Source organism: Lipophrys pholis (genome assembly GCF_963383615.2).
Source record: "Lipophrys pholis genome assembly, chromosome: 9".
Lineage (NCBI taxonomy): Eukaryota > Metazoa > Chordata > Actinopteri > Blenniiformes > Blenniidae > Lipophrys > Lipophrys pholis.
Window position 1 is genome coordinate 20,172,995 of NC_137639.1, and position 27,157 is coordinate 20,200,151.

Sequence of the window (27,157 nt, forward strand, 5' to 3'; positions counted from 1 at the left end):
GTTGGTGCATAGACAAGTGGAAAAACTACCGCAAACTAAGTTTTATTTCAGAGTCCCAGCTATTTTTTTTTTTTTTCTTCCTTTCATTTCTTAAGTGTTCAGTAATCTTTTAAACGACCTCCTCCTCTTCTATTCTTCACTTTGCTTTCTTGATCTGCCGTTTAGGCACGGCACTGGCTGGATTTGTCTAGTTTTTCATTTGGTCCATCTCTCTTCACTTCTTGTGCGAACTGCAGAATCTAATCTTATCTAAGCTCCAACACCTCCAGCATCAGTGTTATTCTGGGCTGCCACAGCAACCGGGCCCTCCCCATCAGCAATTTTAGCCCCCCGACCAGCAGCAGGCTCCTCTCCAGCAACGGGGTCGACAAAGAGAGGACCAGTTTCCCCGGAAGAGGCTGACACACCCCTATCGGTCCGTTCCAGCTTGCGGTGTTTGCGTGGCTCTGGGGGCGTGTCCTCCTGGGTGAAGACGGCCCTAATTCGCTCCCCGCAGACCATGGCGGCCTCCCTCGTCTCTTTGGAGAGCTGTGATAGACTGAGGAAGCCGTGGGGGAGGTCGTCCACCACGCACAGAGTGACAGGCTGGTTCACGCTCCTCAAACGCTTGGCAAACATCACAGAGTCGTCCAGCATGGGGTCTAATGCACAGGCCTGAGGAGAGAGGAGTGCGAAGGAGGGGAGGGGTAAGAATGATGAAAAGCAAATTTGGATTCCCTTCAGACATGTCAAGAATCTCTATTAAGGGATGAAGAAAAGGAAGCCAGGCTTCCTGGTCTCTTTTGTTCCCACTTACTTTACATCTGCTGACTCACTCTCGTTACTGAAAAAATACCACCCGTTTCTTCATTTTCATATTAACACCCGTCTTAAAAGAGAGTTCAAGCTTCACCCCCCCCCCACAACACAGTGTCACTGACATCTGTAAACAGTGTTCACCTCTTGGAAATGGTCTGCTTTGCAGTACATCTGCATGTAAGCTATATATTGAAGGGAATGATGTGATAAAGAAGCTCCAGTCAGAGGTTATACAGTTGTAATAAAGTCTAATCATCAAGACCACAGTGATGACTTTATTAACTACTCAACAAAATGAAAAACAAACCTCTACAAATCTGTTACAACTGGGCAACCTTCCAGCTACATGGTCTGTGTGACTAACCCTTGAAGCAATGTGTCTAACCATGTTTCCTGTCTTACCACGATATGTATAGGGGGCAGGCCTTTCAGCATGCTATCAGGGGCCAGCAGAGGTGAGCAGTAGGGATCCTTGACAACCGGAGAGCTCAGCACCTTCATCTCGGCCAGCTGCTCTGTCCGCAGTGGCTCAAACCCCAGAGGAAACTCCCTCGGGTGCTCCAGCTCTGCACCGTCCTCTCCAGCAGGGGGTGGTATGGCCACTGAAGACAGGTCAGCATGCATGGAAGGATCTCCATCCTTGGAGAGGAAGAAATTCACATCTTCTGGCTACATAGGAGAAGAAATGAATAGAAGACGTTAGATGATGGTGAGCAGTCCAGGGGAAGAGGCCACATTAACGAAATCAGAACAAAGGCTTCAAACATCTCAGCTATCTTGGTTATATACACACGCACACGTAACACTTTGTCCTTGCGAAAATCTTCTTAAACCTTGGCTGGGTGCCTGAGTCTTGACTGAACAATCCCCGTTTCAAGGAGGTAAAGCATATTTAATATCTTACGTCACCTCTGCAAGCTATTTTCCTCCCAGCCAGCCACTAATCCAGTCTGCCTGTGAGAAAATACATGCCAGGATAATCTGCAACACCTTGCCAGCATGTGCAAAACCAAAAAGTTGAACTATTCTGTCAGCATATCACAGTTATTTTTTTTGTGCAACGTATGGGTGACACAGTCCAAACAGAGTTCAATGAAGTGAATTATACACAATAATGCTGGATACACAGCCACGTATGATCCTGGCCAAAACGTCTTTGTAACTCGGAGTGTTTGACATTTAAAAAAAGCTAGTAAGCAGAGGGGATTCTCTACACTGGAGCTGTGTTCCAATCAGCCTCGCATTACACACCTTCCTATAATGACTGGTTCAAGTCTCACAACAACACCCCCCCCAGTGTTTTGTTAAGCCGCAGCTCTTCTCCGTTTAATGCCATTAACTACTCCTGGATAAGACCATCAGCTGAGAGCGAGCTAATCTCAATGTAAACAAGTGTGACATACTGCGCGCTCGGAGAGCAGCGGTGCACTGTGGGGAGGGGAATTGTTGTGGGATAACAAGTCTTGGCAAGTCTGGCTCTTCACAGATAACTTTTTTCCAGGGAACTCAGAGGCTTCTGTCGGTATGGGAGGGTCAGCATGGGGAGAGGAGATGGTCGCCTCCGAAATGCTCTTCCTCACGGTGTCTGAGGAACAAGATAAGGAGGGGGAGCAAGAGACAACAATCAACATGTCTGACATGCAAATGAGAAATTTAAGCTTGTGAAAATCATTAAATGTTTAAACGACGCGGCATATTAAAGACAAAGGCTTTAATTCTCTTGGGCTGAGTAACAGTTGAAGGGCACATGAAAAAAAACACCGACAGTAACACACAATCCTTCTCACTTAGTCTACTGTTTCCACTTATCATATGTCCTCTGGTTGACAGCCAACAGTTAAAAGCCCAAAATGCAAATTGGAAAATATCACGAAGAAAAGAGAAGGAGGAGGAGGAGGAATTTCAAAACGTGCTGTCATGGTGATATCATCTGCCCGCCCAAAGCTGTCAAAACACAGCTGTAAGAGTCGTCATGGCTGGGCTCCTCAAAAAAAGCTCTACCGATCTGCTATCTCATTAATAATGAACCTTCTCAGCTCCATGATGGCCTTTAAATAATGTACACCCACCGATGACACACTCATTAGGTGGAGTTTTGCAGCTGTGAGGGTGCCACCTCGCTAACGGGACACCAGAGAAATTACAATTTCCCACCAGATTTACGGTGGCCACAATTAACAATTACTGTCAAAGCACTGCTGTTCCGTTAAGGTGAGTGGATATGAATTGGGCAGCAAGAGAGTGATGCAACAAGGTGGGATAAAGTGATAATTGGCTGTTGGATGAATGTTACTGACCCCCTCCATATGGGCTTGAAATGAATCCTGGAGGATGTGTAATCGTAGACTCATAACACTTACATAAATTAGCTTCACCAACACTCTAGAAATGTGGAGAATGAATTAATACTGAGGCATCCAATCGGATATGAGATATACTCTCAGCAGAGATATGATCAAATATAAAAAAATCCATAGAAAAATTAAAATTCCATTGCTGTTAATCAAAATGCCTTGCATGCAATCCAAATGTTGCCTAATGATCCCACTGAATTGCACAGACAAGAGCTATCACACTGGCTGGTATACCTGTGGCTCCTGGCGGCGCCTCTGCAGCTGTGCCAGGAGAGGTAGAGGCAGAGGCTCTGTTAGGATCCAGCAGAGAGTGAATCCAGTTAGAGGCGCCCTGTCGGAAGTCTCGCAGCATCAGTGCAGTGTCTCTCCTCACCAGGCTCAGTGTGCTCACTTTCTCCGCCTGCTTCTCAGTCTGCGGTTCGGCGCCTGAAGGAGACAAATATAGAGGAAGGGTTAGGAAAAGAAAAAATAGACATGCAAACAGGATGAGTGTTATTCTTCTCGGAGCACAAATGAGAAACAAAAGAAGATGTAAAAGCAATCACAGGAAAGGTAGAATAGGGAAGAGGAAGAATCCCGCTGACTGAGTGGGTTCAATGCCACCACAGAGCTATTTATATTTCAGAGAGCAATATACAGTGATGACAGCAGGAGGTAATAGAAAATGATAAGTGTTTTAGTTTGAGATTGAAAGGAGACTTTGCTTTGCCAATATCACCGTGTCAGTATTCAGTGTTATTTGCCAAGCCCTCCACCTTCCTGCAATTCTCCTCTTGTGAAACAACTATTTATCAAAAGACAGGCAAGAGTTTCTCCAGCTCTTCACAAGTGGTAATGACACTGAGAAAATGAGGTTTATATGCAAATGAACCCAGTTCCTGTGGAGGAGATTTCCAGGACATGACACAGTTACACTTTGGAATGAGTCCTTTTTTTGGAAAACAATTTGTTCTGGTGAGGTTCATGGCTTTTATGAGAGGCTAGAGTGTATTCGTGGCTCGTTTTGTCATCTATTAAAACAACAGTATTTTGTCTGCTGCTCGCAATGTGTACTATAAATGAACTGAGGCAACAACAAGATACAAATGCAGAGAAAATCCTGCAATGATTAAAGTAACAGAGTCCTACAACTGTCAGGGGTAAAACACAGAAATGTTCTGATTAACTGAATGATCGGAAAATTATCCCAGTACAATTTTACTGAACTAGCAACTGTTTTAACAGTTGTCACGACATACTAGTCCCATATCACGAGTCAAATATTGCTGCCTTGTGCGTCGGCTGTTGTCATAATGCACAAATCTCACTACACAGTTCACATTAAATTATAACACCATGTCACTTAAAACCATTATCTCATCTTACTGTAATATCATAATCCAATAACGTCACAACTTTTCCCAACAATGTATTCCTTCCATCCCATAACATCCTCTAAACCTCGCTGTGGACTTTGCAATGCAATGTCCCCATTGTGTGAATAATAAAGGATAAATGATCTCCTACCAAGTCATTTCAGGACATTTTTAGAGCGTAAACACCTGAGTAATAAATAGTGTTATTGATAGGGGAAAAGGTCACATAAACAACATAGACAAACAGACATGCGAAGAGAGAACAGATCTGAATTCAATCCTCAGATGCTGACCCCACCCCCCCCAAAAAAAACCCTAACAGCAAAATAGAACAATATACCACACATGCGCACACACACCTGCGTAGGCACTGAGACACCTGGACAGCACACTGAGCGGCAGCAGAGGATCCATAAGTGTTAGCAGACGGGAAGGCGATGCGGAGGCCGTCAGCAGAGTGGCGGGATAGGCTGCCACAATACCATCTGGCATTCGCACACCGAAGGCAGCAGCACGCATCGATGTCGTCACACACAAGTTGCCACCCGCGCTGTCACCGGCCAGACAGACTTTCTCTCCGGTCCAGCCTGGAGAGATAAAAGGAGAAGGCGTGAAGCTAAAGGTAAGAAAAGAAAGGTAGGGACAACAAGGATTCACAGGCAAAACTTAAATGAAAAAGCTTATCTAAAACTTTGAGAAATCCACTGAGTTGCAAGAAAAAGGAGAGTGACAAAAATAATGTTTGCTCTGTCCGACAGAGTAACACAGTGTACCTGCTATGCCTGGTTGTTGTCTCTTTGTCTTCCTATGAGCCGTGATATTTGCGTCTTGAAAAAACAACACTAACATCCTGCGGCACTGTAATTTGACACAGCGTGCTTCAGTGGTCAGGTGTACCCCAAACCCACCAGATGTCATGTTTTCAGTCTGAATACTGAGCACCATGATTTGTGGGATACTGCAGAGCAGTGAGTAAAGGTGCAGGAGGCATGCAAGCACGCTCACTTTCAAAGTGATAAATGAATCCTCTCAGCAGGGCCCGGGTACTGGCGGACGCAGTTGAGGATTTACAGAAGCACTCCGACTTCACAGTGAAGTAGGTGAGCTTTATCCTGTTTTGTGCTTGCTCATTAATTCTAATAACCGTCTTCCTTTTTATCTGCTTATGGTATACCCCATTACAACTGCATACAAAATATTCTGTGTGTGTTCAGAACTTTTCACTTTCTGCTTACTTCATTTTGTTGATTTAATTCTGAACTGATAAAAACAGATCGTCAGTCAGAAAGTATTCAGCCCCTGAAGCGCCCTGGTAGCTCAACGGTTACAGTGGATGCAACATGACTGCAATGTTCGGGTTTGATTCAAGCAGGCCTGTATTGCACATCAAAACTCTCACTGCAAATATGATCTCTACCTCCACACTAACAAGTGTTTAATAAAACACAGAGAACCATTAAAGTATTCAAACTCTATACTCATAACTTTACAGAAGCCTCAAGGCAGCAATTCAAACCCTGTTGGAGGACTTTCAACAAGCTTCCACATCAGAATTTGTCCCCTTTATCCCATTCTTCCTGGTAAATCTGCTACAGCTCAATCAGAATGGATGTCGAGGATGTGACCTGCCAACTTACGGTCTCCTTGCTATAGCTCTTTGGGGTTTAAGTCTGGGATTAGGCCGGGGCACTGGAGGGCAAAGACCTGTCCCACGGCCTCACCAGCAATGACTTGGCTGTAGACATTCTCTCAAGAAGCAGCACCCAGGAGCAGGTTCAACTTTAAAAAAACAAGTCTGAAAGCTGACCTTGTATAAAAGTGCCTTTCACTGATAACCCCCATAGCACGGTCCTCCCACCAGTACTTTTTAACTGTAGGGGTAACATGTACAGTGTTTTAGTAGCTTTTAGCTCAAAGAGTCACATTCCTATTTATTCAGACTAAAACCTAGTTGTGCTCTATTTCCTAGTTGGGGCTGAAGAGCCAATTATCAAAAAAGTCTCACCTTCCAATTTCTTTCATTTAGCAAATATTGACACCACTTTGCTGCTGGGAAGAGTTAAAGAGTTAGAAATCGGTTTATACGCTCTCCCCGGTCTATACCTTGCCACTGTGTTTGGCAGAGCTCTACAGAGAGTACCTGGCTGAGACGAGGGCTGGCTTTCAGTGCTGGCTTGCAGCGTAAACCAAGGATCTAATATACCAGGTGTTTTTCTCTCTCTTTCATGTATGCAAACCTGATGACATCTGACAGGTATTTATAGTTATACGTTGGAGTGACACAGAAATAGGTTTGAAAGTTTTGATGAACTAAATATTAAAGCTTGAAATTTACAAATTTAACAAAAATGTTCAATAAAGCTTTCATTCACAGGAAGTGAGTGTAGATTTCTGGGTAATAGTCTATTTTATCCTTTAAAAGTTGAATCTATGTATTGATACAGGGTTTAACGCGAGATTGTCTAAATATGCTAATCGTAATATGGCAAGCTTTTTTCCTCTGAAATAAATCTGTATATCCGGACTGCTGTGGTACTCTGAATTCTTTTGACGATTACACAGTTCATTGTCAGGCAAAATAAAAACCACCAGCACTCCAGAGCATATCATAATGTGTGTGTATACCTAGTAGGTGGTGGTTTCTCAGAGCCCAGCAGTAGGAATAGAAACACTCCTCCAGGGCCCTTGGGAAGGGAGCTTCCGGGGCCAAAGAGTAGTCTACTGACAGGATGGGGACTCCAAGGTCCTGGGACCAACTCTTCAAATAGGGCTGCAGCAGAAAGTAGACACAGACAGAGGCGACTTTAGGAAAAGAAAAAACAACTGTGAATATATTGTATGTAGAATTTATGAGAGACTCCGGTGGCAACAGTGAAAACAATCAACGCAGGAATAAAAAAAAAAAAAAAAAGGCAAGAGAGGAGAAAGGCACGTGGGGTGGACTCTGAGCAAGGATCAAGAGTTATGAAAATGATATGTTCCTCTGATGTCATCCGTCTGCTTTTTGGCTTACTGTCTAGACAAAAGCAGAATGAGCACTGCCCTCAGAGTCACCTCCATTTCCTTTTCTTTTCATAGCGTAATAACAAAGGTGCCCCTCGTGTCCCATTTTGTAGAGCAAGAAGAAATCGGACAAAGACAAGATGGGGGTGTTGCTTTACAACAAACATACAAAAAAACAAGATCAGTGTCACCATATTGAGTGTCTCTTTTGTTATTGTTGTAAGTCGAATTGTCCACTGTACTTCTGCAGTAACCTTGAAATGTGGGAAAGACATAAAAAGTTGTTGTGACACACAATATCATCCCTATAAGGTATTACTCCTTTCTCCTGTCTTTATCTTTTCCCTGCACCTTTGTGACTCAGATGGTTATGAAAGTGACACATCACTCCATTCTCAATATCACGAAAGGCTTAGTATCTGTACATCGCCTCGTGACAACTGAAAACCTAGAAGCTCCAGCACACCGCTGTCCGTCAACTCTTAAATGTCTCTTCCAACTCTATAAAAACAGAACGCACGTGAAAAGTATCGAAGGAAAGTTGCAAAGTGAAATGACAAAAACTTTTCATTCTAAAGATATCTAAAAAAAAAAATACTTCACCAGGTCATTTTCAACCAACTTATCTAAGTGTTAAAACCTCTAACAAATATGAACATGAGACCACCGACTAGTGAGCGTGCATGCAGCCCAAGCACCAGTGCGGGCTTGTGCATATCAGTAAGAAGGTAGTCCTAATGCATGTGTGATTATGCACGACTAATGAGAACCACATCCATTGTTGGCAATCTACAATAAGTGTCAACATGTGCCTGAGTTCATGAACAGGTCTGACAGCCAGCCAGACAGTTCATCATCTGCTTGCATAAAAGCAGCTAAACACTCGGAACAAATTGCCTGCCGGGAAGACAAGAGGTTTGACAGTGTAGTTATTTCACTGTCCTTGTGGGGTCTGAGCAAACCACCCTTTTGGGGTCCAAACTTCATTGTGGGGACTAAACTGTTTAATGAATTAGCATTTTCAGGGCTGAGACATGGATTTATGGTTAATGTAACAACTAGATTAGGTTACCATAAAGCTGAGGTACTACACTGTGCTCTTTCAAAGCAGCAAGAGAATACATTCTGTCGTTGAGTTGGCCCCACAAGTAGTGCTGAAAAGATGCGTATGTGTGCGTTTCCTTGGCTGTTTAATTTTGCATGACTCAGGAAATTTATCATGCACAGTCACATCTTTTCACCGGGTCCCAAATCTGTTCTCAAAGCAGGAATTAATGGGAGCAGAAGTCCTACTCATCTACAGACAGGACTGACAGCTAATTTGTAATCTTATACCTCCGTTGGTCATAATCTGGTGTGTGTGTGTGTGTGTGTGTGTGTGTGTGTGTGTGTGTGTGTGTGTGTGTGTGTGTGTGTGTGTGTGTGTGTGTGTGTGTGTGTGTGTGTGTGTGTGTGTGTGTGTGTGTGTGTGTGTGTGTGGTCTGCGCCCAAGTTGCTAAATAATCACATGTCAAATCATCCATTCCTGTGAGTTCAGCATCGCTGTGCATTGATTTAACCACCGCGAGTCAGCAACTGAGCAGCAACTGAGCTGGGACTCTTTCTTTTCAGATGAAAGCAGAGACAAGATCAAGTGAAGGATATTGGAGTAGAGATATGGGGGACAATGCTGGTCACAACTGTCTTAGAAACTTTCCATTCTTTCATCCTCCCTTTCTTGCCTTGAGGGATTAGGAGAAAAAGACACCTCAAAAAAATTAGGAAGGAGCGAAGTATGTAACGCCCAAATATGACAAAAAGGAGACTTGAAAAGGGCACTAAGTGAACAAAAAGGATTGTGTGAGATATTAGGAAGATTGAGAGGGAGGACGTAATAAAAAAGCAAAGCCCAGAGGAAGAAAAGAGAAGGATAGTCTGACAAGTCTTCCATTACTGCCCAGGGTAATCTTTCTCCGCGGGGCTTTACAGTTCTCTGTTAATTCAACATGACAGCACTGCTCACCCCTTTTCTGATTGCTTCCTCTCATCCTCTGGTTACCATGCAGCTGCAGATCAAGAATGACCATGTCCTTTACAATTTCTCAGAACCCTGTCTTACAGCAGCTATAAGTAGCTTGATGCCATAAAAAGATCGCTCAGTGCCACAGATGACCACATCCGCACCGGATAAACAGGGAGCGGGGTAACCAATTATGTTAAAGAAAAGAATGCTTTTCATTAAGATGAACTGAACAGGTCAAATATGTGATCACCCGGTTACGATATTATAGACCGTCACTTCTCTTGACTCGTCATAAAACCCATGAAAAAGTCGCTTGATAAGACACACCAATGAAACAATTTAAGTGTGAAGGTTTGTTTTGCTGTGACAGTGACGCACAAAATTTAATCTAGAACATTTAATTTAAAACGAACAACTGGAAACAACAATTTATATGTCAAATTAAGGTCAGTCCTGCATGGACCAATTACCAATTACCAATACAAACAGCATAAAGTGAATTCAAAGCTTCAATCTATTTGAATTTTCTCGAGAATAATTACAGAAATAATTAGTGGAACCGCTCATTAAACGCCACGCTACTGACATGAAGAGGTGGTTACCAGTCCACCAACCACTGTCTTATCAACACCGTAATGAACCGAGGTTAAATTAGAATGAAGATTGAGAAAGCACTATTGACAGGACGACATGGTTAACTTGGTTTGATTACCACTTTCCTTAAAACATCTTAAGTCAGGTGTAAGTGTGAGAGACAGTTCATAGATTAGCATGTCTTTTGAGCAAGGTTACACAATAAATGACATGAGCCTGTAAATACAGTGACATACCAATAGAAATCTCAAGAGAAGATGATTTAATCCTAAAACCGGTTGTAGGCTTCATAAACCACGAATCTGGGGAGTGGCATTATCAGCAGTCCAAAAGTATATTGTGTTTGGTTGTTTGTTTTTTTAAAGAAATCTAGAATAAAAAAGGACATTGGGACACATGCAGATACACTGTCCATGACTTTATCCCCAATAAACACCTGATCAATTCAACAAGTGAGGAAGGCTCTGGGCTGGATCCAGTGGGAAAGCATTAACTCACCTCATGAGACTTGGAGGTCTGAGCCACAAAGCCTCCTCCATGAAAGTGGATGAGGAGGTTGGGAGAGGATGGGAGGCGCTTTGTCTTCAAACCCAGTGAGAGAGAAATGGCCCCGCCCTCCGAACGGGACAGAGACAAGAGAGTTTCGCTGTCCTGCAGAAAAAAGACGAACAAAGACACAAATATAGAAGGTCATGATCTCGTATTCGACATCTCATGATTGTCTTACTTGAATTAAATACCTGGGGAAAAAAAAAAAGTTATTTTCTAGGTCTCATATTCTTGAAACTGGCTCTTTACTACTTTAAGCCTCTATAATGGTAATTCTGAGTTACAGCGAAAGGATAAAAGTAGCTGACAAAGGAAGTCATCCATCCTGAAGGTGTGGAGTTGAGGAATTTCAGAATGATCTGTTGCGTCAAAAATGATTGAATGTCAAGACTTCCAATTCAAAAATAGGTTTTGATTGCAGCTGAGGTTGTTTTATATCAAGTACAGCCAGGTTATAACTGTTTTCTCATATTTAGAAAAAGAATTAGCTTTCTGACTTAAAACAATGAAAGAAGCAGAATCACATGAGTCATTGATAGTGATTAAGCTGGTACATCCATGCTGACAAGGTATTACAAAAACAGTAGTTGTTGTGTGTGTGTGTGTGTGTGTGCAAATGTAGGTGCTGCTCGTGTTAGTAGCACAGCTCCTTTGAGAGATAACTTGATTTTTTTTCTGCAACAGTTTGCTGCCAATACTTCCTGTGTCTGGAGGAACTCGCGCTCATTCACATTCATTAACAGAAGAAAAGAAGGAGAGGAGCCGCAGCTAAGTGAAAAGGGCTTTGCTGGTGCAAACTTGTACTTTGCGACACAAAAAGGGACGCTGTTGTTTTCCTGGAGAATGATCAATGCTGGAATTGTTTTCTGATAACATGCATGGTTAAGTGCCAGGCTACAAAGAGGAGAATGAGCTCAAATGGAGAGAGGGTATACTCCCAAGAGGCACAAGTTAAAAAAAAAAAGAAAAGAGGCATAGTACAAAAGTGAAGCAGAATGATATCTTTGACATAGAAACACATAAAGCAATAACGAGAGGGATTAAGTTGATGATTTGGAGCAGTCATTCACACACAACGGAAGACATTTATATATGTGCCATTAAATATTGTTAGATTGAACTGTTCAGGAACTTTTAGGGCTCAAATTTGTAAGACGCTTAAGAACAGCCAGTGAAGAAAAATGCTCATAAACTAGGTCATAACAACTCAAAGTTGAGTTACATGGAAGCCGAGAGAGACGGGTGCGCAGCAAGTACAACAGCAAGCCGGGGTTTGCATAGAATCTGAATCTAAGAGGCTTTTTATTGAATTTCCAAGTGCGCTACACGATAGTGTGAGTTGAATAATGATACAAGTACCTGTCCTTCACGTAAGTCATAGGAGATGAGTCTCATCTGAACAGGAGCCGTGCCGATGTGGGATGATGGTGAAGAGATCGTTACTGATGCTCTGTGGTTCGCCGCCAAGGGAAGGTCAAAGGGCACAGGGGGCACCGAAAGAGCTCGGTTCACCTTAACCTGAGTGGATGTCATACTGGCAAGACCCTAGAGGAAAATGGATGCATGGAGAAAGAGGAAATTTTTTTTGAAATAGACATATATAGAGGGGGAAATAGAGACGGAAGCATAGAGACGGGAAAAAAAAGTACAGAACGAGTCAGGTCACTGGAGAGAAAGTGAAACTAGATGAATAAATCATGAGCCCTATTGTAAAAATTGAATTTCACTCTATTATTGCTAACGGCCTGTAGGCCAAAATGCATAATGATGGAACGGTGCTTTTTACCAGAGGAAAGCAAAATATCTCTGATGTAGTTTTAAAATCAAAAGCGGGGCAGCCCACTTAACTGTGTGCGTTGGCGAGCGATGCAAATGCACGGCGAGCGTGTTTGTAGGTGTGTAAAACAAAGAAACGAACAGCCAACTGACCGACAGGATCTCAGTCTCAGTGATGTTCCAGTAGGTCTTCCAGAAATGGACATCCAGGTTCTGGGTAATGCGTTCAAATTCCGCCCCTCTCAACTCCGGATCAATGGCGTACTTCCCCGAGGTAAAGAAAGAGCTGGCTGCGACACCTGTGAGACGGAGGGAGGAAAGAATAATGAGGAGGGTTTATAAAAAGGTAGCGGAGGACACCAAGACGCTTGTGTTAAAGTCTTCTGTTGCACACCAAACCAGTAAAGATTATATTTAGGTGCAGAGCGTTTTCTTGACGCACATTACGCAACGGAGCCTTCATCATTTCCACAACAATACAGTGTTTTGGGATAAATGCACCCGTGGGATTATTGCGGTGGTATTTTTAAACCAGCCAAAAGCTCACAGTCACATTTGAAATGAGAGTCAAAAACACCAGCAGGAATTCTTTCTTTCCACACGCCAACAAAGAAGGAGATGAAGGTTCAGAGACCCGTTGATTCTACTATCGATCCACACCAAAGGGTGTTGGGTAGCAGGCCAAGATCTGATCCCGCAGGAGTCTGGGTGCAAATGTTTGGCGTGACAAATGAACAAAATGACAGTTTTATGTGAGCAACAAGGTTCGACAGTGAACACACCCGAGCAAGAAGTTAACAAGCGCAAATATTTGAGAGATATTTGGACCGATAAAAATGGTGAAAATGAGAAAAGGGGAATAAAAGGTCACAGTATGTGACACAATAAAGCAACACCAGAAAACTACTGAAAGAGAAAAAAATAATTAAAAAATAGGGCAGAGTTATGGTCAAGACTAGAAATTAAAGTTGTAGCACTGCAAACCTCCCGGATGACTCCAGCTGAGAATCACTACCACTCAACGCACTAAATTAAACACAACAACACGCCATGTTTGTTTTGGTTATTTCCTTTTTTATTTTACTACTTCTCCAAATAAAACTTGTCTGAAGTTGCAAAATATTTAAAATTGAAAGTGAAAATAACAACTTGCAAACTTTTATATAATGTTCTGCTATATATGTAAATTGCACTTAATGTTGCATTTCTGGAGGTAACTGAAGTAACTGAACGTTTAAGATAGTTGTTTTGCTTTTCCAACATAAAAAGTTTTATCGTTTTCCATTTTCCCTCCACGTATCAAACAAACATGTAAACCAGCATCATTTGCAATAAAGACAAAGACTATCTATTTTTAATTAAAGCCTGAGAAAAGGCATCTTTTCTTTCAATATATTTTTCACCCTAAACTATAAGAAAGAATCCTTTCAAAATGTACCCAGACCCCTAGATCTTATATGAGAAGCCCTACAATGTGTGGCAATATTATCCAGCTTCCGGTTTTCAGGTTTGGTCTCATCAATGCTGTCACAGAATGGCGATATCTCAAAATGTAATCTGAAGGCTTAAACAAGCACAAGTCTTACTTAAGGCTTCTAGGACTACAAAACTATCTAGGATAACATGAACTCCAGGATATAGGAAGGTTCTTCATCTAGCCTCTCAGGTCACTACAGAGAACAGTGATGAAGGGGTGGGGAGGGTTCTGGGTCACTCACCATATGGTGCAATACTTCCTGCTTCCACTGTGATGCAGCAGAGAGCACAAGAAACCATTTGAGTTGGATAATTCTTCTATGAACGTTAAAATATGTATGTGTCGGCGTGCACACAGCAAGTGTGTAGATGATAGCGCGTGTTCTTTCAACGTAGCCTCTATACATAACTACGTGCATGTTCAAAACATTCTGAAATATAGAAGAAGCGCATCAGCTAACCCTGGAGATTCCAAGGGATGAAAGGGCATCTAAAATCCAAACACACAACATCAAAAGGTACACAGTCGGGGGGCCAAGGAGCAGTGAGGATGGATGAGTACGATCTATGAATGTGAACGATGTGGATGGATGATGAGAGGCTGCGGCTGCCGACAGGATGATGCTGACCTATTCCTGACTGATGGCGCTTGTAGTTTTCTCCAAAGGACACCAGGCCGATAGCGATGGTCTGGAGACACGGCCGAATGGATGGCGTGAACTGGACAGAGGAAAACAGAGGAATACTTTAAATTCTAATCCACTCGCCGTGGTACATTGAAAACCGAGATACAGAGAATGATAAAACCAGCAATCATCCAGAGACGGTGAAACATATGGGAATATGAGAATATCAAATAGCTAGGAGACATTATAAATTGATAGAAAGCAGGTAGAGTGGGGAGGTTTCATCATATTTTCCCTTTAGTTTGCTTTTGACCTCTTGACTGCTGGGGGGTCAGCCACTCTCGTTAAATTCAACCGAGAACACAGGGAATAGCTGTGAGAAGACCAATCCCTTCATCCCTAGACCTCCTGCTCTCCTTTTACCTGCAGCTTTGGACAGCGGGAGTCATTTGTAGTTCAGAATGACTTTAATGGCTTTAACATTTCTTTTTAGAGCCTAATATTATATTCTGGGGCAGTGGATTTCAAACCCTTTGCAATAATACACCAGCTGACATAGAGCAGAACAATGTAGCATTAAGCACCTGACTTTCATCTCACTAAGTCAAGTCTCGTCAGATCGCAACTAACATTCCTCTTGTTTGAGGCCCTTGTACCGCTGTCATGCAAAACTCGGATTAACACCAGACGACTAAAACCAGGAGCCAAATATTAAAAAACACCCCTTTTTCAGAACTAATACCAACCAAAAAACCTGTCTTGTATTCAGACCATTACAGTACTAAATTATTTAAATACTACATTTCATAAATTTTTAAATCTCATTAATTAAATGAAATTCTTATTATTTTGCTTTCTGTTAATAGGTAAGTTAACTAGTGCGTTCATAGTAGAAGTATTAGATGTGGATTTTGTTTATCAAGTTTATACTGATTGAACATATTAGAGAACAATTATTGGATGCATAATTAGGCATTTTTAAATAACTTCTTTAAACAAGATGCCCCGGGCAGAATTCAAAGTGCTATGAGGGGTGCTAGTAATCGCTCTCCCGCCATGACCCCATGTAGACCGAGCAGGAACCAAGACGGATGGATTTATGAATGGCGAAACTGATTTATCAATGTTAATTCATGGAATGTAAGAGTCCAACTGGAATGACCACAGTGGATTACTTATTAGAACTGCTCAAGGAGAGTTTGATTTCTTTGTTGGGCTTTTATCCAAGTGTTTCTTGAGTAGTATTCTTGTTCTTTGGGGCAAGAATTTGCACATAGAGGTGCTTGTTAGGTTATTTGGTGACTGTAAATAAGCCATGTGAGTGTGTATGACGCTGGCCTGCTTGTCTTAAGTGGGAGAAGTTAATCCTAATATGCTTTTTATGATGCTTCCTCTGTAATCTTGCAAAGGTTTTACATAAGTTTAATATTTTTCGCCTCCTAACTACAACATCAAACTTCCAATCAAAAAAGAAATAGTGCTACATCGTATTCTTACATCACCACATCGTCTCTCCGTCTCACCTGAAAACCCAGGCAGCGCCCATAGAAGCACCCCTTGTGCATGGATGAGTATTCGCGGATGAAACTCTCGCTGAGGCCGCTTTCGTCCTGGAAGAACAGGTTGCCATGGCTGTTGTCGTGTAGCATGCGCTGAGCCAGGTAGAGGAGGGCGCGGAGCTGGCACAGAGCGTTGCAGTAGGCCTCCATCTCCCCCGCATTATGTGCTACTCGGAAGAAGATGCTGCGGCGGTTGGCTGTGATGTAGCGCCCCTTGTGGATGATGTGGAGAAGGCAGCAACGCAAAACCTGGAAAAACAGGACCCCGTGAAAATCAAGGACTGCTGTGGAGGGCTGAGACATTAGCCCAAGAGCACACATTTCATGCAATGAAAAAAAAAAAAAAGGAAGAAACCTGAGAACTTAAAAAAAAATTTAAATCCAAAAATAAAACATGAAAAACAGTAGTTGTATGATAGCTTTAGGGTTATCATCATATAAAATAGTTTTGTTTTATTCATAATCATCGAGGATGTCTATATGCACACTAATAATCTAAATTCTGGAGGTTCAAGTGATCATGTAAACAGAATAATGTGATATAATATCCAGTTTTTTGGATTATCACATTTCTGGCCTGCATCCTATTGCTCCCACATATACAATTTTTATGGTCATGTAAAGTAAGTCATTCACAGTCATCCAAAGCAAGTGCCAGAAGCAAGAAAGCCATGTCGTGTTCAGGTCTGAGATATATATATTAATGTGTGTGTGTGTGTGTGTGTTAACGATGACCTATTTCACAAGCAGCACACTCACAAAGCAAATGTTAAACAATCAATACATATTATGATGTGATAAAAAGAACAGAACTTACACAAAATTATTCTTGAACAGATAAAGCAAAAAAATTACCACATGACAAAACTAAATAGTTCTTATTTTATTGTACACTCATTAAAGACGCATGTCCTCCATGTCCTCTGGGTGTACTTAAGTTGTAATTAAGATTAGTGTGGTAAGCTGGAGCATATAAAAAAATAAAATAAATAAAAAATAAAGATGTGATACTTTGCCTAAATGCGAACATGAAGAAGAAAAAAAAAAACTTGCTGCTTCACCAGGGTGTTACAGATTAGTGTGAGTGGTACTGCAGGGATGAGAAGGATTAGAAATGTGGAAATCGAGAGGCGAGAAAACAGAGCGCCATTCATTTACTGCTCTACTACGATCCTTCAGGTTCGGTGGGCTGCAAGCAAGTGAAGGTCATGATGCTTCGTCAATAACAGCACAAGATAAAGTACAGTGGATACAGTAGTGGTAGATATCGTGCAGCTGGAGGAATTTATCTAATCCAATTTACCACACAAAATCAATCTGTAAAACAAATGGGCCGACCTTGAATCAGAGCTATATTAAGGCAAAGAGGTGCTGGTAAGTAGTTTCTCACAATGTGAGGAGAATATTGATAAGAATGGATTGAATTATTGGAGTGTTTTATTCTCCCCAGTCTCACAAGAGATGAAATGAAAACAAAGATCTAACACTTCACTCATATGCACAGAGGGACTTTAACCCTTTTATTTTTCCGTGTTGTGGCCGATATTACGAAAATTCAAAAACTACAAGATTTAATAGACATTGCAGCAGCCCTCAGAACTTCCAGATCAGGAAGCTTCAATGTTTGTAATATAGCCTTTTAGGTACAGCCAAAAACACACAGTCATATTAAATGACCAATATATTCATGTTATATTAGAAAAAACTGTCAAAAGCACTCATTCACTGTAGTTTTTGGACAATTATACAACCAACAAATCAAAACAAATGAAGACATCATCATCATCATCATCATAAGAGAGTTAAATGATCCCCGAGCCTACCTTGACCAGTGAGCGATAGCCATTAGCAGGTATGTGTGGGTCATAATCAAAATGATGATAAACAGCAGCAAAGCCACAGACGACCGGTTCCAGACTGCGTGCGTGGTCCTGGATGAGTGTCATGGCGCCCACCAGGCGGCGTGCCGCATCGCCCTGTGATCCTTTGGCCCCTCCAGAAAAGAAGGTGGCATTTTCTTCACACACGCTGTACACGGATGCAAAAACGGCCTTGGTGTCCATCACTAGTGGAAGAGAAAAGATGTTGATGCTGATTTAAGGTATGAAAGTACAAAGACATAAATGCCATCATGTTTTATAAAAACCTGCTAATGCCAAAGCTATATCCATCTTCATCATTCATGCAAAAGTAGCCCTACACAGGAAAGAATATATATATATATATATACACACATCAGTCAACCACCATTTGAGATTGTTTAGGTCAAAGTGCATGTTTCAACAAATTAAACATTACACACATTTTATTTGTTCTACTCTGTTTGGACCTCGAGGCAATCTAAATCTATACAGAACTTTAAAGAAAAACACATCTATCAGCTGGAATCCACTTCAGCAAGCATAAAGAGAACCCTGATCATTACACTCTGCCATGCCCATAGATGTAATCCACAAGTACAAACTCTAGAAAATTGCATATATCCAGCTAAATGCCTCCTCAGTCAAGCGTAAAAACGCACCCTGTTCACTGTGCTGCGCCACACCCACACTTATAATCAGCATTTAAAAACTGTACCAAATGGGATATCATTGGATTTATCTGACAAAATGTTCTCATACTTTTATTAGCTCAGCCCCCAAGACCAAATCACTGGGAGCTCATTGATTGAAACATGCTCAGCAAGCTTTGAAATTGAATGATATAAACCGAGGCTAAGCAGGAGAAAATTCACCGAGAACCGGGAGGCAAAGAAACACGCTGCTGGGAAAATACACGATTACTCATACACTGACGAAAACATGTAGACACACTCCCATAAGTGTCCCAAAGGGAGATATAGAGCTGACAACACATGGCTGAGTGTGTTTATCAGCTGGCTCCTATGTCTACCCAGGTGGAGCATAACAAAAAGCTCACATTATGTCCCTGGTGGACTCCCGCAGGGTCACCCGAGACCTGTTTCCACAATGCCTTGGAGAACTGGCTGGTACTTACTGTATAGAGTGACTGCTATGCTGAGAGACCAGGGGCAAGAGAAGAAGGGACGACAGGCACAGAAAGTGAAGTGCTAGCAATGTGATGAGAGCATAGCAGATTACGGAACTAGGACATAGTGATAAGGAAACGTGGTCGTTTCCAACACTGGTGATACTTTACAGGACTTGTGTGCGTCTGTTTTTTTTATTATAGAAAAACCATAGATAATAAAAAAGCTTATAACCACTCTTTAAGACTGACTTTGTGTGTCAAATTGTCATTAGTAAACTCAAGCATCACAAATTAAAAGGGAAATTGCTTTAGCCTTGCTTTAAACTTTTAGCCCGTGCTTATATATGGACTGATACAACTTCAATTGCAATGAGCAAAAAGAAAAAGGTGACTCCTTGAAAGGTTTCTAAAGCAACATGTAGCAATGTGAAGTGTACCTATTTGAAGAGGAAAACAATTGCCACCAAAGTGAAATACCGATTCAGCCAAAGAAATAAGGAAGCACCAATCTCACAAAATTGAAATCCTATTCAATAGGAGGAATAAACAAGGCTGTGTCATTTCGCTGCAAACATCTTGGAAACAAAACAACAAACATTCATCAGCCTAAATCACACACACGTAAGGTAAACAGTTGTCTTCTGGTGTCTGCTTGTATCCACCTATCATGACTGTAAAAAGGGTATGCCAAAAAATGAAAAAAGTACAGTATGCTATATTTTGGAGATGCAAAGAAACCTACCAAAGTTTTCAAGCTAGCCGTGTCCAATGCGTTTTCTACCACCACTGTGTACCAAAAAATGGTGCAGTGAGACACGTCAGTTGGAGCATTCAGCCCAGGAACAAGAAGAATCGCCAGCAGCAGATTCAGGCACAATGTGGATAGAAAATGTGTTTCTTCAACATGGCAGGAACAAGAACCAAGTTGGTTCTGGCCCCGAGTTTTCATATGTTTACTTTAAGCACTTGCACAGAATTCCTGACAGCAGAATGAAAAAAAGAATCCCTATAAGCTTACAGCTGCAACTCTGACACAAAGTGACTGTTAACCTGCAGTGCACAACAGTATTGCTACCAACATCTAAAATATTCCCTTGTCATGCATGTAAACCACATGTGTCTATGTTATGTGCTGCATTTTTGAGTGTTGATTGGGATGATTAAATAAAGTAGATTTCCTTCTGGTCTACTCCAAGGTTGGCAAAACAACAACTAAAGTGCATCATCTGGCCATATTCAAATAAACAGCCAATTCAGTGAAGCTGTTTAACAAACCAGAAGTTGAACAGTCACTCATGATGGTGTTACTTATTAACTGGCTTATATGCACTCTGACTTGCTATAAGGAACTCTTGTGTATGTTTGATGGCATGTTGCACTGGACATGAGAAGCATTCTTCTGCAGTGAAGAGCACAGAAGGTCTAAATCAGATAACGTAAATAGGACACGCTTACTGAGTTATCAATTTTTATCTTTTCTTGCAATACTTAATGAGGCCCCTTTGGGCCTAATTTCTTATCGGTTCCACTATATGGGAACCAACTTATCCCATGATGTCGAGGAAAACTCTACATCAAAGCTTGTTTACACAAAACATCTATATTGTGTTGCACAACTGGTTATATTCCACAGATATAGTCATCTGCCTATACTTTATGTGGTTCATCAGATGTAGATATTGTAGTAAGACCATGGAGGAATGTGCAATGATGGTTTTCTAATATGCTCATCTTTTCTTGAAATTACTGCTACTGCAGATTGACAAAACATATAAACTACCACTTTTTTCCACATAAAACCAAGTCACTACTGTATAGAAGTAACATAATTGCATACATAAAATACATTTTCAATATGTATCTATGACGCAGATGGGAAATTGTCACTGCTTTTATAAGATATTTCAAATTTGAGCTAAAAGTAAAAATTAAGGATGCACTTCACTTACACTGTGCATTTTTCACAGCCAACAATAGTTTCCAACACCGACTGAGAGCCATACAGGAGTCAGTGTCAGCAGCATTGCCATTGACAGACAACCCATCCTGTTACATTTGCCTCATCTGGACAGACAAAATAACCAAAAACAGTCCACTTGAAAATTTTTAAATGGTCGGAAAGTTGTAGGGATTGTATACCTAATTGACCTACACCTTTGTCACCTACTATTTTGTGATATATGTGTGGCTATATAATGACAATCTTTTTCTTATGCAAATTGATCTTAATAAGAGCCTCATATACATAGGTATACAATGGCCATCTATACATACAGAAATAGTATGTGATCATAGTACATAATTTACATTTTTAACAAAATGTATGTATTACAGTGTTTGCAGGACTCAGTTGCAATGAAGTGTTTGTTTGGAGGAACATATAGCATTTTGACAATATATAAACATTGTTATCATTGTTATGTCACATAGTTGGTCAACATTGTTTTCTGATAATTTTGTCACCTGAACACCAGTTTGCCCTGACACTGTTGGCGAGGTCAGTCCCAGCATACGGACCTTAGCAATCTCAAAGATAACATGATTAGTTTTTAAGATAAGATATCCTTTATTTATCTCACATGTGGAGAAATTTGCAATGCAGGCAAAGTCGGCTGTAGTTTCACCGTGTAGCAGCACGATAAATAGATGTTAACAGATTATTCTCCAGTGAAGACATTGTCCTCATCATAGTGATCGATTAAAGAAAGCCTGCAGTAATACAACAATTTAGCAGTTAAGGAGAAACACATGTACAATTCCAGACTTGTTGCTTCCTCTCAGATTTTGAAACAAAGTCAGCGGATTACTATAAATTTGGAAAATTACACAAGATTCCTGTGCTGAATGTTCATCAACACAACCTATGACGACAGCATAAAAAAAGTGGAAAAACCAAACGCACACAAAGAAATGCTATAAATAAACTCTCATCGGTCTTCATGAGCACATTCAAAGCAGGACGGCCTCAGGGGGGGCAAACAGTGATGGGTCTGGTCAAGCAATCACCAAAATACTATGCTGCAGTCTAGCAGTCGAAGGGGTTTGGGCACGGAGCCCAAATTAAAATTGCATTGCTTAATTAGAACAGGAGCAGCATTTTCCCATCTGAGTGGGCCAATGGGGTTGATGTTGACACAGGAAGGCAGGCTTGAATTTCACAAACCCTTGGATCAGCGTGAGCTGAACTTATTCAAATGGTAATAAACCCAGCAAATATTGCACATCCGCCTGACTGCAGGTGGGTGCGTAACATGCAAACACAATGCAAATGAACCGTTAGGAGACCATCTTATCAAGAGCTCGAAGTTTAAACACACCATTGCACGGAGAATACCTCACCTTTGTTTGACTGAAGATAAGCTTCAAATAGTGAAACAATAAATGTCCCATCACACCAGCCAGGATAAGCAGTCAGTATTATCGCATCACTGGAGGAAAAACACGACTCACCTGCTGCCGTTATCGCCCCTGCCTGCTCTGCATCCACAAATGCTGTTGCTGCCTCGTTCAATGTCAGAACCACACAACCAGTTTCAACACTGTCCCTTCACAAGTGACTGAATGCCCACTGCAACTATTAACTTGTACCTGGGCGCGCCGCATTAAAGATGGATGAGAAGAGGCATTAATAAGTCATGTACAACAACCAACACCAGCAACATTACAGACATATAATGACTCCTGTTGGGCCCACAGACGGTGCCAATTGAGTGTTTGCATAAAACTAGCCCACCGCACGCCTCTGACTTAGCAAAGAATTGATGGCAAGAAGCAACTATTAAAAAACTGGAAGAGGAAAAAAGCAGGTGAAAGTTTTTACCGGCGTCTGAGTTCAAGGCTCTGTCGTTTTCTGTCTCCTCTCTTCCACGTAAGCAATGAAAGCATGGAGAGAAAGAGAGAAAGCATGAGAAAAAGAAACAGAGGAAGGGCAGGTCATGAGGAAAAACAGTTCTCCACCCAGAAGGTTTTGTCGTTTCTTTCTGTATCTGTTGCGAGCCCGTCTTCACAACATGCCTCTTCACTTCTGTTTGTGTGTGTCAGCCTGTCATAACCAATTCCATTCTGTGGCGATGGGCTGTCTCTTCTTTTCCTCTCCATCAGTCCCTCCCATCCGTCCTTCACAGGGATAGTGCATCTACAGAAAACTCTGGCCCAGTTAACTTTGTCCCTGTTAGAGCAGGAAAGTTTGTTATTGCCTCATTAGTTTGCAACGCCTTGTGATCTTTAGCTGATTTGGACATTGGCAAATGGCACTGTGAGATTATAAATTATTAACAACACTTCAATTGTTCTAAAAATAAATAAAAAAATCTTTTTATAAATTTTAGGATTAGTGTGATCTGTAAAACATTGGTAAAGTCCCCAAGCATCAGTCAAGCCACTGATTGAAATAGCTTTTAAACATGAGACTTCAAAACAACACCAAACTATCTATCTTTTTTCTGGTAAGATCTACAATTAATTAAACTGAAAATGTCATAAACAAGGAGGAAATGTTTAACCAATAAATTATCAAAGTTGTACTAATCAGTAACAACTATGTTCACACTGTATAATCACTTTCTATCAAACCATAGTGCTATAGTTTAAAATAATAACAGCGTTGAACTGTTTTAAGATAAACTAATCGGTGATAACATTAAGACTACCAGCATAACATCTTGATGCCAAAACAGCTCTGACCTGTCAAGGTATGGACGCCACTAGACGTCTGAAGGTGTGCTGTAGGATCAGGCACAAGATGGAAGTAGCAGATCCCCAAAGTCCTTCTTTAATAAGGATGATGAGGCCTTGCTTGGACCACATGCAGTGAGGCTTGGTCGCCCGAAACTCTGATTCCAGTGCAATTCCCCTTCCTAACGCCCGCTACAAGCCCATAGCTCGCCACACTGTACGACATGAATCCAATAAACTTTGGGCATGACATGAAGTTTGCTGTGTGCATATTTCACAATGAAAACGCAAGCTGAATCGAGCCAAAAATGTATGCGAGTTGACGTGATTGCACAATAATAAAACATCATAAGCGTGCGTCATCCATTCACAAAAAAGTAACGAAACATGAACAGAGCCCTTGCAGCATTTATGAGATTGGAGAGAAACCCAAAAGATTCTTGTTTACGTTGTAGCTGCAAAGCATATATTGGGTTTAAGTGCCAGTGCCGCACTGATCATTAAATAATTTCATACTACATTTCTATTGGTTAATTAGTTGACGCAAGTCGAAGCAGCAGTAGTCACGATTAAATTTCACTGTCAGAATTTTATCGCAGGCTGCCTTTGGCACCAAGACCATAACAACAGCTGTCCTTGAACCTTTCTCGCAGTGCGACGTAGGACCACCGATTTAGAGCCAAGACCAAAGATAGCGCCACGGTTCTCTCACGATTGTTATCTTTCATCTGGGGCAGCCAAAAATAACAGTGTGTAGAGGGTATTTGTCTCCTTTTGATAGATACTGACCTATACAGATCGGCAGCACCCCTTAAGAGAGCCTTTAGAGACACTCCAACCATCACAATTTGGTTACATTTGCAAAACTTCTTTGAGGACAAAATATACTCTTGTTCCCTGTATATATGCAATACATATATAGGTGCAGTTACATATAATAACAATAGCAGGTGAAATGACTAATGCTATTTATCTATTTTTTTTTTTAATCTTGGACTGTCAAAGGTCATAATGTTGTTACTGATTTATATATATGTAGGAATTTCTGAGAAATGCTCAGGATGCAGAACATGAGAAACAAGTGAACACCTAAAAACAGATGGTGCCGACGTAGCTTGTGGGAATGTTTTTCCTGGGGGGGAAATACCAGTGAAGTCACACATGACAGTGTCATAACTTCCTGAATTGAGACTCCTAAACCACAAGCACACCCTGAAACACTTGGACACACATACTACTACAGCCATGGTGGGAATTGTTGTTGATTCTCTTGTGCTTTTACTCTATTGTTAGATTTTATGGTATGTTTCCCAGGAGAATGAGAGTTGTTGTTTTTATAGAAGGCATTAATGTTGCTGGGAACATCTGCACTTTTATTGGTATAGAACGTTAAAGAAGAAGAGACCCAATATCTTAGGAAAGATTTTTTTTTAAATCATTTACCATAAGCAGCAGACAAACTGAGCTACTCCACAGCTCTACTCAACTTAATCCATACCACTTTTATTTAGATTCTATTACTTTCCAGTGTATTGTAAACAGACAATAAAATCAGGAGCTTCACTGTTTTATCACTCTCGCTGTAAAAAAACAAAACAGTGTCTGCACAATGAAGTGGACTTTTTATCTGGAAAAAGTAGTTTGTTTAAATCTGTAAAAAGAAAGTCTGGTTTCTTTAATAATTAACTATGCAAGGCCAATACTTTTTGTGTTTTCCTTTTATCTAGTCTGGGCAGACAAGCTTTGTGCAAATTTTGGTATATGTAGGCAAAAGGTCATAATCACATAGCGGCTGTTTCTTGGAAGTGAAACTCACAATAACACAATGGTACCATTTATTGTGCAAGAAGGAAGTCTAAAGTTTGTTGAAGAACGCGGCCAGACAGATTTGTTTTAGAATCTGTTTGTACAAACTAAGACATCTGTCTGACATTCTTTTCAAACAAAAACATGTTCCTGTTATGTGACACTCTACAAACATCACGGCTATAGGAAGACACCGCTTTAAAAATAGCAGTCTTTGGGCTGTGCGCAGGCAAAAGGAAGAGCCAACAGTGAGGGACTCTGGAGTGTCATGTGTAGCACATTTTGCCTTCACGCATCTAAGGCCAAAGGCAACAACAGGAAACAAGCAACAATGAGCTTCCAGGCCCGACACACAAAAGGTTCACTTCACTTGAGCAATGCCTCCAGTGCCAAAGAAATTAACACTTCTGAGAACATTATCAGGCAACAAGTGTTTCAAGGCCAGCTATGATTGAAACGGAACCCATTAACTCAGTTAAATATATAGCTGATTCATACGTTGTTTGGAATGTTTTATCCCTAAAACAACCACATCATCTTCTACTCTTTGACCACGTTCCGACACTAGCGATTGTTAGACTTGACTTGAACATCATACATGCAAAACACTCAGACACGATTCCTTGTTTAAGAAGAGCTAAGCCCATAATATATATGGATAGTGGTTAACAAGATTTGGGGCATCAAACTTGGTCTTATCATTTCATTCATCCTGTACATTACATTAAAGTTAGGTAGCCAGTGTTTTGAACTGCTCTGTCAGGTTGTGTGAGAATGGCTGATGTGTCGAACGTGTTTCCAAAGCTGACAAATGCCTTTGGAACTGGTCGGACTGTTCCAGTGGGAGTGCTTTAGTCCTGACGGCAGCATCAGGTTAAATCTTTAGGCTGACTGTCTCTCCGTCACCATGTGTCAGTCTGCTCTCGTGTCAGCAGAGTGTCCTAATCGATTTATGCCCGGTGCACTCCGGGGACAACAACACGCACCTCCCCATCCACATCTCACAAGCACATTAATCCAGTCCCCTCCCCTCCGTGGAGTACCTGTTCAGGTGGATCCTGTCAGAGTCAGCGGGAGCGACTAGAGGCACATGAGATGAAGAGTAAACACAAACATGAGCGTGTTTAGTTAGAAGTCTCGTGCAGTGATACGGCTAATCTCACCCGGCTAACTAACGGTTCATGCTCTAACTACGTCCGGGCGATGCTCCACTTAATATACAGATACAGAGAAAGGCTGTGTATTTCACCCAGCAACACTTTGAAGCAGTCCGCTTCTACTTTTTTTTTTTTTTAACGAAACACAGCAACCACATGAGAGAAGGAAGGAGGGAGAGAGAGAGAGAGAGTGGGGCTACCGGGGCTAACAGCTGCTAACGGGAGCTAACAGGACGAAACAGCATCAAAAGAGGCGAGAAAAGGAGGAGGAGAGGAGGAGGGAGTCACTCGACAGGGGGAGAAACTCACCCACTGGACCCTCTCTGTGTTTGCTTGAGCGTCTTCCTTTCTCCAGTCTGCTATTCCCACTACCCTTCTTATTCGACGCCATCTTCGCCCACTCTGTTGACGCGCCGCCTTTCACATCTCCCCTACAT

The 27,157-nt window shown here is 41.5% G+C and overlaps 1 protein-coding gene across 7 annotated transcripts; it reads right to left on the minus strand.

The window, feature by feature from the left end:
• lipeb (lipase, hormone-sensitive b) lies at positions 1–27,157 on the minus strand (the record flags this gene model as incomplete). Of its 7 annotated transcripts, XM_080471532.1 has the most annotated exons (16): positions 1–654; positions 1,201–1,467; positions 2,202–2,383; positions 3,387–3,578; positions 4,867–5,094; positions 7,133–7,277; positions 10,605–10,757; positions 12,015–12,200; positions 12,585–12,730; positions 14,150–14,176; positions 14,537–14,627; positions 16,057–16,341; positions 17,916–18,157; positions 22,904–22,944; positions 26,607–26,643; positions 27,030–27,126. In XM_080471532.1, 16 exons carry the CDS (start codon positions 27,109–27,111, stop codon positions 250–252), a joined length of 2,709 nt encoding a protein of 902 aa, XP_080327658.1. In that variant the 3' UTR covers positions 1–249. The 7 variants fall into 7 exon arrangements, with proteins under 7 accessions (XP_080327658.1, XP_080327662.1, XP_080327659.1 ...); XM_080471536.1 differs by lacking the exon at positions 26,607–26,643 and having other exon boundaries at positions 27,030–27,157; XM_080471533.1 differs by lacking the exon at positions 14,150–14,176 and having other exon boundaries at positions 27,030–27,121.